The 12287-nt window shown below is 50.7% G+C and overlaps 1 protein-coding gene across 1 annotated transcript; it reads left to right on the top strand.

The window, feature by feature from the left end:
• Positions 1 to 1028: 1028 nt before the first annotated feature.
• zc3h12b (zinc finger CCCH-type containing 12B) lies at positions 1029 to 12165 on the top strand. Its single transcript, XM_079738710.1, has 6 exons — positions 1029 to 1406; positions 1871 to 2382; positions 2480 to 2619; positions 3452 to 3686; positions 3939 to 4045; positions 4208 to 12165. Exons 1-6 carry the CDS (start codon positions 1266 to 1268, stop codon positions 5662 to 5664), a joined length of 2592 nt encoding a protein of 863 aa, XP_079594836.1. The 5' UTR covers positions 1029 to 1265; the 3' UTR covers positions 5665 to 12165.
• Positions 12166 to 12287: the final 122 nt, after the last annotated feature.

Here is a 12287-nt window from a genome sequence, read left to right on the forward strand (position 1 = left end):
GACAGGTCATTACGGAGCAGGTAGTGATCAGGGGGCATCTTGCTCTAAGACGACTACAGGTAGACAGTGGACATCGGGAATCAAACCCAGAACATTGCGGCTGGGAATCCGACACCCTAACAAGCCATTACACTGTCTTGCCTCTTTTTCCATGTCTCTCTGCGGCTAATGACTAAACATCAGCTTTTCCGGTCTCATTAATAATTGAAGGGCTGCAACTAGTGATTATCTGGATCATTATTACAAGTGCCCGCCCGTCAGCAGACACCTGCACCCTTCTCCGTATATCAGAGATGGAAATAAACATGAGAGAACGATCGTCTACTGGTAGGGGTGTTTCACTCTCCGCTGAAAGGTTCTGGGTTCAAACCCCGATGCCCTAAGTCCTTCCTCTAGGCGTCCTAAAGCAAGATGCCCTCTAACCCCAACCGGTTCCCTACGATCAGTCTGTTAGTCAAGCAGTCCCTCCAGAAAAACGTGATTATGCGATCGCATAATTCAACGCATAATCAGCCAAAGTCTGCATATTCATGCGGGGGTCGCATTTTTTCAAATATGCCGCACTTTCACCGCATAAATTGCCGATTTCCGCGCAAAATATGCGGGGCTTGCATGATTTCATAATCCCCGCATTTTCGTTGCAAAAAAGTCACATATATCTTAGCAGAAAGTTGAAAAATGTTGCGTTTACTTCACACAAGAGCAGCCATTTCCCCCTGTTGCCATGGGAACGTTATGAAGTGACGTAATTACGCGATGTGAACGTCATCGAAAAGCTGCATTTTCCGCCAGTTCCCGCATTTTTTCACAAGTTCCCGCAATTTTTGCAAGTTCCCGCAATATCATCGCATAAAATTGCATAAATATGCCGCATATTTCATCGCATTTTTTAAGAAAACATGCGGCATAATCAAGGATTTTTGGCCGCAACATCACAAAAAAAATGCCACGTTTTTCTGGAGGGACTGGTCAAGAAGCACTGTCATACTCCTCAATGAGTCCTTCTCTCTGTGTTCCTCTCCAGGGTTCCAGGCTGTGTCTGACCTGACCGGCACGTCACGGAGGAGACCACATCAACCTTCTGTCCACCGCACTCTCTCCTCCCTCCCCTCCCCTCCTCCTCCTGCTCCTCCTCCTCCTCCTCCTCCACCCCCCCCCCCGGCTAGAGCGGACCGCTGAGACATGCGCCCGGGACTGTGCGGGAGGTGAGGCAGCATGCGCGGGACCGTGGCGAGGGCGGCGGCGGCGACGGCGAGGGGGACGTGATGTCAGCATGGTCCACGGCGGAGCACATCAACATGGAGCAACGGCCCAGCAGGGGGGAGGACGAGCCCCGGGACCAGGGGTCTGAGGAGGGCAGCAGCTCCGACAGCGACCCCGATGACCAGGGGGGGACCCGCCTACAGGTCAGTCTCCTCCAACGTTACACTAGAGCAGGCCTTTGTGGCCAGGGGTGGCAGCTAGACCCTGGACTGGTCCTCCTATGGCTGAAAGATATCCTTCCTTCTGTTGGTGGCGGCAGGCGCTCAGGAGGTAGAGCGGGGTTGGCTGGTAACCGGAAGGTTGCCAGTTCGATCCCCGGCTCCTCCTAGCCGAGTGTGGGGGTGTCCCCGAGCGAGACGCCTCCCCCTGACTGCTCCCGACGAGCTGGCTGTTGCCTTGCGGGGTGGACACTGTCGTTGGTGTGTGAATGGATGAATGTTAGGCAATAACTCGCTTTGAGTGGCCTCTGGTTAGAAAAGCGCAATAAATGCCGTTCACCTGAAGCCATGTATCGTGACAGGCTTTGCGCACTGCGGTCTAGGGATTGTGTTGTCGTCTGTGGAAGGTGCTCTAGAACTAGCTCTACTAACTCACTGCTCCCCACCAGGTGACCCCAGGGGGCGGCGGGGGGAGTGGCTACCGACGGCGGGACCCGCTGGTGGCCAAGCCCCATCGCCAGCTGTGCCGCTCGCCCTGCCTGGACCGGCCCAGCTTCTCCCAGAGCAGCACTGCGCACGACCTCCGCACCGACGACAGCGCCACCGCCGCCGCCTCGGCGTCCCCGCCGGTCAGCGCACACCACGCCGGCGAGCGCGACTACCAGAGCAAGATGGAGTTTGCCCTGAAGCTGGGCTACTCGGGCGTGCAGGTGGACACGGTGCTCCACAAGCTGGGCGCGGCGGCGCTCATCAACGACGTGCTGGCCGAGCTGGTGCGCCTGGGCAACACGCTGGAGCCCGAGGCCAAGGCCGGTGGCGCCGGCACGGCCAGGGCCGCGGGGGCCCGGGCCCCCTGCGTCACCGAGGCCCCCAGCCCCGAGGTCTCCCTGGAGGAGGAGCCGTGCGAGACCTGTGAGAACCTGCGGCCCATTGTGGTGGACGGCTCCAATGTGGCCATGAGGTAGGAGAGGAGGTCTGGTCAAACATGAGTGGCAGACAGTCTGTTGTGTCTCTGGTGGTGACCTCGTAACGGAGACGGGGTCCCTGTGTGTCCGTAGCCATGGGAACAAGGAGGTCTTCTCGTGCCGGGGCATCCAGCTGGCCATCGAGTGGTTCCTGGAGAAAGGCCACCGGGACATCACCGTGTTCGTCCCCACCTGGCGGAAGGAGCAGTCCCGTCCCGACGCCCTCATCACAGGTACCCCCCCACGGAGACCACCACGCATACTAATGTAGTACAGCAAGGAGTACTGATCCCTGGTATCGCCAAACGGATACCACCACGCAATATGTATACTTGTACTACAGCGAGTCCTACTCATACCAGGGTTTGTTTTCCTTGTTTTGGAACACAACGGGAAGCATAACGAGGCTCCGTGCGAGCTGAGATACAAACGGAACAGTTGATCCTTTGGATCATTCAATCGCTTGGCTTGCCAACAGGGAAACGAACAAAACAACACTCGCAAATTTCCTGAAACAAAGGACAGCATTTTGTTTCACTTCAGTGTTTTTACTGTAGAAGAAATTAGCCGCTTAATGTGACTGGAAGCCAGAAGGTTCTGGGTTCAATACCCGGTTTCTACAGCCTTACCTGTTGGCTCCTTGAGCAAGATGCCCCCTACTGTCTAACCCCTACCGTCCCTCTATATATACTATCTAACCCCTACCGTCCCTCTATATATACTATCTAACCCCTACCGTCCCTCTATATATACTATCTAACCCCTACCTGCTCTTTCACGACATATCACTCTATATACTCTAACCTCTACCGTCCCTCTATACATACTGTCTCACCCTTACCGTCCCTCTATATATACTGTCTAACCCCTACCGTCACCCTATATAGACTGTCCAACCCCTATCTGCTCTTTAATGACATGTCACTCTATACATACTGCCTAACCCCTACTGTCCCTCTATATAGACATGTCACTCTATACATACTGCCTAACCCGGCTTCCTCCCCATGAGTCACGTCTGATAAAGCCTCCAGCTCAGTAGGTAAGGTGGTGCCCTCTCCCCAGACCAGGAGATCCTGCGGCGGCTGGAGAAGGAGAAGCTGCTGGTGTTCACGCCGTCGCGCCGTGTGCAGGGCCGCCGCGTGGTCTGCTACGACGACCGCTTCATCGTCAAGCTGGCCTACGACTCGGACGGCGTCATTGTGTCCAACGACAACTACCGCGACCTGCAGAACGAGAAGCCCGAGTGGAAGACCTTCATCGAGGAGCGCCTCCTCATGTACTCCTTCGTCAACGACAAGTGAGTGACGGGTGTTTGTGAGGGACAGGTCGTCACCTTGTTGTGCAGGCAGAGGCCTGTGTGTTGGAATGGCAACCTTAAGCGGAAGGGCGAAGGTTGCTCGTTGTGTATCTGGAAGAAGCTTGGTTCCTCTTTATGTTGTTCAACTCTGATGACTGACGCACAGGCCTAGCCGGCTCTACCACTCACCATCATGGGGTTTTCCTGGAAGATGACGTAAGAGTAATATGGAATAACCACGTCCTCCTCCAGGTTCATGCCACCTGACGACCCCCTGGGGAGACACGGGCCGAGCCTGGAGAACTTCCTCCGCAAGCGGCCCGTGGTCCCGGAACATAAAAAGCAGCCGTGCCCCTATGGTAGGACCCGCGGTCCACCTCCACTCTCCTGCTACACCTCTTACTTCTTGCTACACCTTCTGCTACGCCTTTCCTCTCCTGCTACACCTCTAACCTCCTGCTCCACCTCCACACACACCCCACCCTCCTCCTCACCTCCGGTATGTCTGGTTCTCTCCGCAGGTAAGAAGTGCACGTACGGCCACAAGTGTAAGTACTACCACCCCGAGCGCGTCAACCAGCCGCAGCGCTCCGTGGCCGACGAGCTGCGCGCCTTCGCCAAGCTGTCGGCCGTGAAGACCATGAGCGAGGGCGCGCTGGTCAAGTGCGGCGTGGGCCCGGCCGGCGCCAAGGAGGGCGGCGGCTCGGAGGCCAAGCGCGTGGCGCCCAAGCGCCAGTCGGACCCCAGCATCCGCTCTCCGGCCTGCGAGCCCGAGGAGACGACGCCGTCGCCCCTCGCCGCCCGCAAGCCGGAGGCGAGCTCCGTGCCTTCGCTGGTGTCGGCACTGAGCGTGCCCACCATGCAGCCCGCCAAGAGCCACGCCCCCGGCGCCCTGAACACGCGCTCGGCCAGCAGCCCCGTGCCGGGCTCCATGCACTTCTCCCACAGCTCCCTGGAGCACATGTCCAGCGTGCACTACCCGCCCATCCTGGTGACCAACAGCCACGGGGCCTCGGTCACCTACAGCGACCAGTTCCCCAAGTACGACTCGGTCAGCGACCACGGCTACTACTCGCTGCACAGCGACTTCTCCACCATGAGCATGAGCAGCATGCAGAACGTGGACAGCTTCTGCAGCATGGAGCACGAGCACGGCGGGGGCGGGGCCTACCAGCGGCCGGGCCTGGGCCGCTGCCCCGAGTCCTGCCTCAGCCACGCCAACAGCGACTCCTTCTCCTCCTACGGGGACCACTACCCCGGCTCAGGGGACGGCAGCCTGGAGGAGAGTCTGAAGGGGCCGCGGCCGCCCTCGCTGAGCCAGGCGCAGATCCACGCCTTCTCCCACGGCTTCCCCCGGGACTCCCTGACCCGCGTGCACAGCTACGGCCCCGAGGAGCCCAAGCCGGGGCCCCGGAAGGCGGGCGGCGGCGGGCACCTGGCGCCCCACATCCAGCACGTGCCGGTGGGCGCGCGGTCCAGCTGCCCCGGGGACTACCCCCAGACGCAGAGCGTCCTGCCGCCGCTGTCGGCGCAGCCCGCCCGCTCGCTGGGCATGACGCGCATGGACAGCATCTCGGACTCGCGGCTGTACGAGAGCAACCCCATGCGGCAGCGCGGGCGCCCCCCGCTGTGCCGCGAGCAGCACGCCAGCTGGGACCCGCTGCCCTGCGTGGGCGACTCGTACGGGTACCACTCGTACCCGCTGAGCGCCAGCCTCGTGCCGTGCTGCGAGCGCGTCATGGTGCGCAGCATGCCCGACAAGATGGAGCAGATCTGGAAGTCGCCGTGGGAGACGCCGCCGCCGCCGCCCTCCGCCGAGCGCCACGTGGCCCCGGAGCAGCGGTACCAGACGTACCGCAACCTGTGCAACATCTTCCCGGCGTACGTGGTGCACGCCGTCATGGAGAAGAACCCCCACCTGAGCGACCCGCAGCAGCTGGCCGCCGTGATCGTCACCAAGCTGAGGTCCTGTCACTGAGCGCCGCCACACTAGTTCACATTACCCACAATGCCCTGGGGCCGCTCCTCGGGTGTTTGGCGCGTTCGGGTGGATGACGGTGTGTTTGTTTTTCGGGTGATGGTGGCACTTTGAGCCACGTTGCGATTCGCTGCGTTTCCCAGGTGTTGTGTTAACTGGAGCAACGCTGCCCTCAAGAGGATCTGGAGAGTACCGCAGTGCGACGAGTCACTCAGAGAACTCCTTAAGTAAAAGTCAATCCAACGTTTGGATGATTTACGCAGGAAAACCAAGACTGAATATCTTTTGTGGTGCATTTTCATATTCTCTCATTTTAAAACTCGGACCGGGACACACAACACCTGGGGCGCTTCATAACAGCCACGTAGCACATGCATGGAAAACGTCCAACTTTATACTAAATATACATTTATATATTGTATATATCCACATTATGTCTTAAAGCTTTTCAAGAATCTGACCATTCTCCACTCTGTTGCTCAACATGATGCAGCTCATAATTAGTATTAAAAAAAGGATATCTGCAACGATCATTAACATCACGTGGCTACCTGAGGCCATGCTCTCACGATGACCCAAGAACTACTGTTGACCACCAGCTCCGTCAATGAGGCCATTAGCCCATGATACGACACAAGCTAGCTAACTGAGGCACACGCACTTGCCCTCAAATTGACCCCTGGATTCATCTCAACAGCAGGATTCATCGGACATCCTGATTCAGGCGTGAATCAGTTGATTCAGTGTGTCAGCCGACACCCGGATTCAGGCGTGAATCAGACGATTCAGTGCGTCCCCCCAGGTTGTTGATGTGTTTCCGACACGGGGGTTTGACGTACGCGCGAGGTGACCGAAGACTTGCGCGTTGTTTGTTGTCATGTTTCCTCGGAGGAGCGCGGGGGAGGCTGCTTCTTACCTCACAGCATGACGCCTTATCTCCCACCGACCCATGCTTCAGCCATCCCTTCGTCTGCTGCTCTGCCTCCTCCTCCTCCGCCCTCCACATGTAAAGATCTATTTTCTCAGTTTCACCTCACAAAGCTACTATTTTGGTAGGACTGAAAAGGCCGGGCCAGAGGGCTCGAACCCGGGAACGCACACGTCTTTGTACATAGAATTCACACCAAGCCATCATTTCAGACATTAATACGCTGCTAAACAATGCCAAAAAATGAATCTATTTAGTGTATTTACTACTATTCATTTAGGGAGCAGGTCAACAGGGAGAAGGTGGGAGCAGGGCTAGGCATCACCGTAAGGGTTAGTCTGAGGACGTGGGGATCGAACCCCGGGTTGTGAGTCCAACACCCGAGGCACAACTGCTCCATCCTGCACCAGAGTTCTTCTCCCGGGTCGGAGGGTTCAACCGAATCATGGATGTTGTTTCAACAGTTCATTTGGTGTCGTTTTCCGTCCGGTGTATTTATTGCAGATTCAGGATTTTCTAACATATATATTTCTGTAAGATGTTTCTATGACGCTCAAAGTTGGCACAATTTAGATTTGCCTGAATTAATTTTGTTGGAATATCAAGTGATATTTCTCAATGGAAAATTATATCGCAAGGAGGTCTGCAACTATATTAACCGTATAAAAAAATGTTTGTAAAAAAGTATTTTATGCTAACTTGTCCTGGACTCGAGTCCAGAAGCAAGGCTCGGATTGTGGTCGTAACTCCACCCACAACGGGTCCACCGCTCAAAACATAAACCGGAGAAGGTTTCTCGATGTGGGGAGACTGCTTTCTACCCCCTGCTTTTTCACAAAGTAGGAAGAAGAATCTTATTGCCTTGCAGTCTAGTACACTCACATTTTCACTTTAACTCAATGATCCACCTCTACCCCGTGTCCCAGTCAGCTCGGAGCCGCACCGTTAAAGATGGCGCTGGCTCTGCTGAACCTGGACCTTATTGCTTTACAAAGGGACGTACCATTTGACTCGGTTCTCGTGATGCACTTTGATATCCAGCACATTGAGCTTCTAACGTTGACTTTCGTCTGTGCCATTTCAATACATGTAAATATGTGCTAAATATACATTATAGTTGTCGTAGTGTCACCGAGTCGGTTGTATTCGATTTTCCCGCCCCGCGTACATGACATCGTACCAGCCATGTATAGAATGGTACGCACCAAGAATGGGGACGCCATGTTCCACGTCTAACAAGGCTTGGGTTTGTTCCTGAAGCCTAACCTAATTCGTCCAAGAAGTCCGCTACAGTAGGTGTCCGGGTTAAGCCCGGGGCTGGCGGTTAAAGAGCCTTGGACGTTACTAATAACGACCGACGTAACACCGCGAACTCGCCGCTCACATTAGTAAAAACGCTCCGAAGTTTCAGTTGGTGACATCAGTGCCTTGCTACAGTCCGCGTTGCTTAGCGACCAGGTGTTTACCTCGTCATCACAGGAGGTGGTACTTTACCGCGTTTACAAGTATCTGACACACAGCCACAGACGCATCCTGTCGTCCGGTGGCGTACCGAGGCGTTGCTACGGGCAACACCTTAGTATTTGGTGGATGACCGAGCAGACGTCTGGCTCTGGGGCCACTGGGGGAACGCAGTGGGCAGAGCCAGCCTTAACGCCGGGTTAACTACGCGTCTTTTAAACAGGAGTACCACTTAATCCGATCACTTGAGGTGGTTTTATAATCCTTAGAATAAACATCATGGTTTTGTTGTATAGGAAGTGAACGAGAGTTGCCACTATTTTCAGCTATCAAATTAATTAAGATATTTAATCAACAGACGTACGTGAATGTGATGAAAGAACTAAAATACCAAGTATACCTTTGGCGTTGGGCCAAATACAAGTACAGTACTAACGTCATTTTTAACTAAACAAATCTAAAGTTGCACATTTAATAACACCACACTACTACATTTCCCAAAACAAAGTGGTATTAGTCTTAATCTAGTTTTTTAATCAAGCCTAAACTAGACATATTGTGCTTTAGAAAGTGTACATTTCTCTAATGCTGTGTGAAAGTGCTTAGCTGTAGTTAGGAGGAAAGAAAAATCCCTTGTTTGATTGTTGCTCTCCCCAAAGGACTTTTTGGGTTCTGAGGACTTAGTTTTTTCATGGAGTGGGATAGAGGCGTCCTATCCACTCATGAGAAGGTGAACATAACTGCCTAAATGTTTCCTCCTGTGAAACAATTGGATCGCAAAGGCTGCCGTCAAGGTTGTTTCTGGCATTTGGCTTAGGGTTTGCGGGCCATTCCTTCCCTCTTCCCCTACATGCTTCTCCACTTCCTCCTACACCCTTCTCCACTTCCCCTACATCCTTCTCCACTACATCCTACATCCTTCTCCACTTCATCCTTCTCCTCTCCCTCCTCCATCTCATCCACCCTTCTCCACTCCCTTCTGTGTGTTGAAGTAATAGACCATTAAGGCATTATATCCCGAGCAAAAGGTGTGGTGCTAGCCTTTGTTAGCCAAGGATGCTCATGATGAGGCTTGCAACCAAATTGATTTGATGGTTTACCTCGTGGTAGCATGGTGCTACATTGTATTTCGATATGTTTAGTTGAATTAGAATTGAATAATTGTAAATGCCCAACACACCCACATGTACCCACCTATATGAGACAGGGATCTTTATAGACAAAAATATGTAGCTAATTAAAACAATAATTTACACTGCTGATTTGTACTAGACGTCGACCCACCACTAGAGGGCAGTGTTGGGCTGGTTGTCCCTTGGTACAGCAGTCCTTGCTCACCGGACTGTTGCGCCACTCCACTCCTGAAAGAGCGACTTGCAGGTTGGCATCCCGTTTATTCAAAATGTAGAAAAACAAAGAGCAAAAATTTATTTGATTTGCTACCCACACGTTAGTGACCCGGGGATGCCAGTCTGTCGGGTGCCCTTCACTTTTCCACCATGCACCCAATGCGCACCATGCGTTGCGCAACGCATCGCCTGGAGGGAAAGGGGCGTGCCCAGCTCCCACCCATACCCTCCATCTTGTTTAAAGGCCGCAAACAGCTAAGCCACAAATGTCTAGAATTGACTTTTGCTTGTTGATACAAATTGTATCTATAACTTGATTGTAAAATACATTTAAAAAATAAAAAAAGTTGAAAAAAACTAAACAAAAGAACTGTAAAGTGTAAAGCTAGTTTTATTTAAATGTAGCGAAGAAAACCTTAACCGCCATAACGTTCGTGACACCGTGTGTCACTGGGAGTAGCCCATTAGTATGTACTAACACTCTCGGGGTACAGCAGTTTGTTATTTAAAGGGGCATTCTAGTGCTACACGAGTACTACACAGTACACAGATACCTGTGTACACAGATAGCAGTACGTGCTGTGGCCTCTGTACATATTCTTGTGTGTGTATATACATGTATGCAAAGTTAAAGGTGTAGTGTGGGGACTTTAGTGGCATCTAGTGGAGCGAACTCGTCAGGATTGGAATTTTTTAATTGGTGTTTAATCCCATTCAAATACGAGTCATATTTTCGTCACCTTAGATTGAGCCCTGTTCCACCGCACTTCCTACAGTAGCCAAAAATGGACAAATGACTCCAGAGAGGATGCGTTTTTATAAAACGCTACCACAATGCGGAACAACTAACAATCCTAATCGGCATCCCCTAAGTACTATATTTTTACAGACTGAAAAACTAGACACAATTTATAAATCTATCAAGGGACCTCATTACAATCTGAAACCTCACCGCAAGACGACACTAAATTCTCATAGCACCTTTAACTTTAAAAGTAAAACAAATTTTAAAATCAATTGTTATAGCTGGATGGCCATGCAACAGGTATTGATAGCATGTGTACCGCAGAACCACATGCTATCCATTTGCTTAACTTTTAGCATGCTAACATGCTAATGCTAACATGCTAGCACCCTAGCGTACTTACACAATCACATGTACTAGCCTTATCCTACATCCATGGAATAGCGTGCTTGACCGTTAGCATGCTAACCTGAAAATTCTCACATGATAGCATGCTAATGCCCTGGCACGCTAAGATGGGCCTACTTGCATGGTAACAAGCACTAGCAAGAATTTCCTTATATTTACATGCTAAAGGTTACATGCTAGCCCACGAGTGCGCTGTCTGGTTTCTAGGGTGTGGCTATGGCGTTGCTAGGGTCCTCTGGGCCAATGAGGGAATAAGAAGTTCTGAATGTGAACCAGTGCACCTGGATTAAATTGTGCTCTCTCCACCCTAAAGTTAATGCTGTATAGATATTATATCATCAGTCCGTTTTGTCAAACACTTTTGGAATTGTATTTGCTGCACAAGGATTACCCTATTTTGAAGGACAAAATAATATTTTGTTGTACTATTAAGGTTGAGATGGTGGACACAAAAATGTCTGCTGCTTATTGAATGAACAATAACCCTGTGTGTTGATAAAGTAGGTGTGTTGAACCGTGATTTTTTATTGAGCTTCTTTCACTAAAAGTAGTTCACTTGTTCATATATTAATTGGCTGGTCTTGCTTAACCCTGTGACTCACAGAAAGTCAACTATTGACACTTTTTAGCTGGAGTTAATTTTGTTGCTATCGAGTGTGTGTTGTCTGTCCAAGTCAATTGTTCAGTTGCTGTGACCCAAACCAAAGTGTTTTTAGTGTGTAACCAAGTTGTACAGACACTTGAGGCAAATGCAGTAATGTACAAATATATATATATATATATATATATATATATTGGCTATTTACACAGACGCACACACTCGCCATCAAACAGAGTTTACACATATAATGCTGCCAGTATTCTAGTAGTTTGGTTAAATTAAACAGAAGAAGATGATTGGTTCTCTCGGTGTGAAAAAAAGACAGATCTTCCTCCGCAAATTCAGTACACAGGATTTGTCCACCGATCGTTTTGTAGAGTCTGGAAATGTAACTTAGTGATCCACAAATTTGAACCCAATCCATTTGGGATGGAAGGGCATTTTGGTCAGACGTTCACAAAACAACACTTTTATACAGACAACATTGTACAACGTATGAAAACGTAGTATTATGGTTATTAGGGGGAGCCACCTCATCAGGTGGCCTTCCAAATATATTTTTCCATGTCCATTTGGAATTCATTAAATATTCTATATTCATACATGTGAGAGAACAGAGAGAGGTGTGTAGTCAGGTTGAACACTAGAGATTTCTAGATAAAGATTACTAGACAGATGTGTTTTTATTTCCAAGTGGTAATGAAAACGAATTGCAAATAGCTCACGGATTTGAAGTAACATACAGACAACAGACAACACTCAGGTATAAACAAACAAAATCACTCAACGCTACAAAGGTCCTTGGTTTTGGAAAGTGAACTCTAATTAAAATGTGATGAATTTCAATTGATAAAGTCCAGGTCTGACGTTCTTAATGGAATAATTTGAAGTGTTGTGTAAATTGTGTTTGCGATGTAAGGCAAGACAAAGCAATGGGGCTGTTGTGTTGTTTTGATGCGCTGCTGTGTATATCTTGTACTCCTCACTGAATGGACAGCATCACTTTTTATGGACCAAAAATATCAAATGGACTCTTTGGGTCTCGAACTCAAACAAAATGTAAGTCTTAAGGACAAGGTGTTTCCCTCCATAAATAAAGTATAACTCTTTTCAAGCTGTCTTAGTATTCAA

Source organism: Pollachius pollachius, assembly GCF_949987615.1.
Source record: "Pollachius pollachius genome assembly, chromosome: 6".
NCBI classification, from domain to species: Eukaryota; Metazoa; Chordata; class Actinopteri; order Gadiformes; family Gadidae; genus Pollachius; species Pollachius pollachius.

What these genes read in the sequence shown, in the direction of transcription:
- zc3h12b (XM_079738710.1), top strand. Translation starts at nt 1,266, where the DNA reads ATGTCAGCATGGTCCACGGCGGAGCACATCAACATGGAGCAACGGCCC. An exon ending in TCCCGACGCCCTCATCACAG is followed by an intron (nt 2,620 to 3,451) that starts GTACCCCCCCAC and finishes CCCTCTCCCCAG; the next exon opens with ACCAGGAGATCCTGCGGCGG. An exon ending in TACTCCTTCGTCAACGACAA is followed by an intron (nt 3,687 to 3,938) that starts GTGAGTGACGGG and finishes GTCCTCCTCCAG; the next exon opens with GTTCATGCCACCTGACGACC.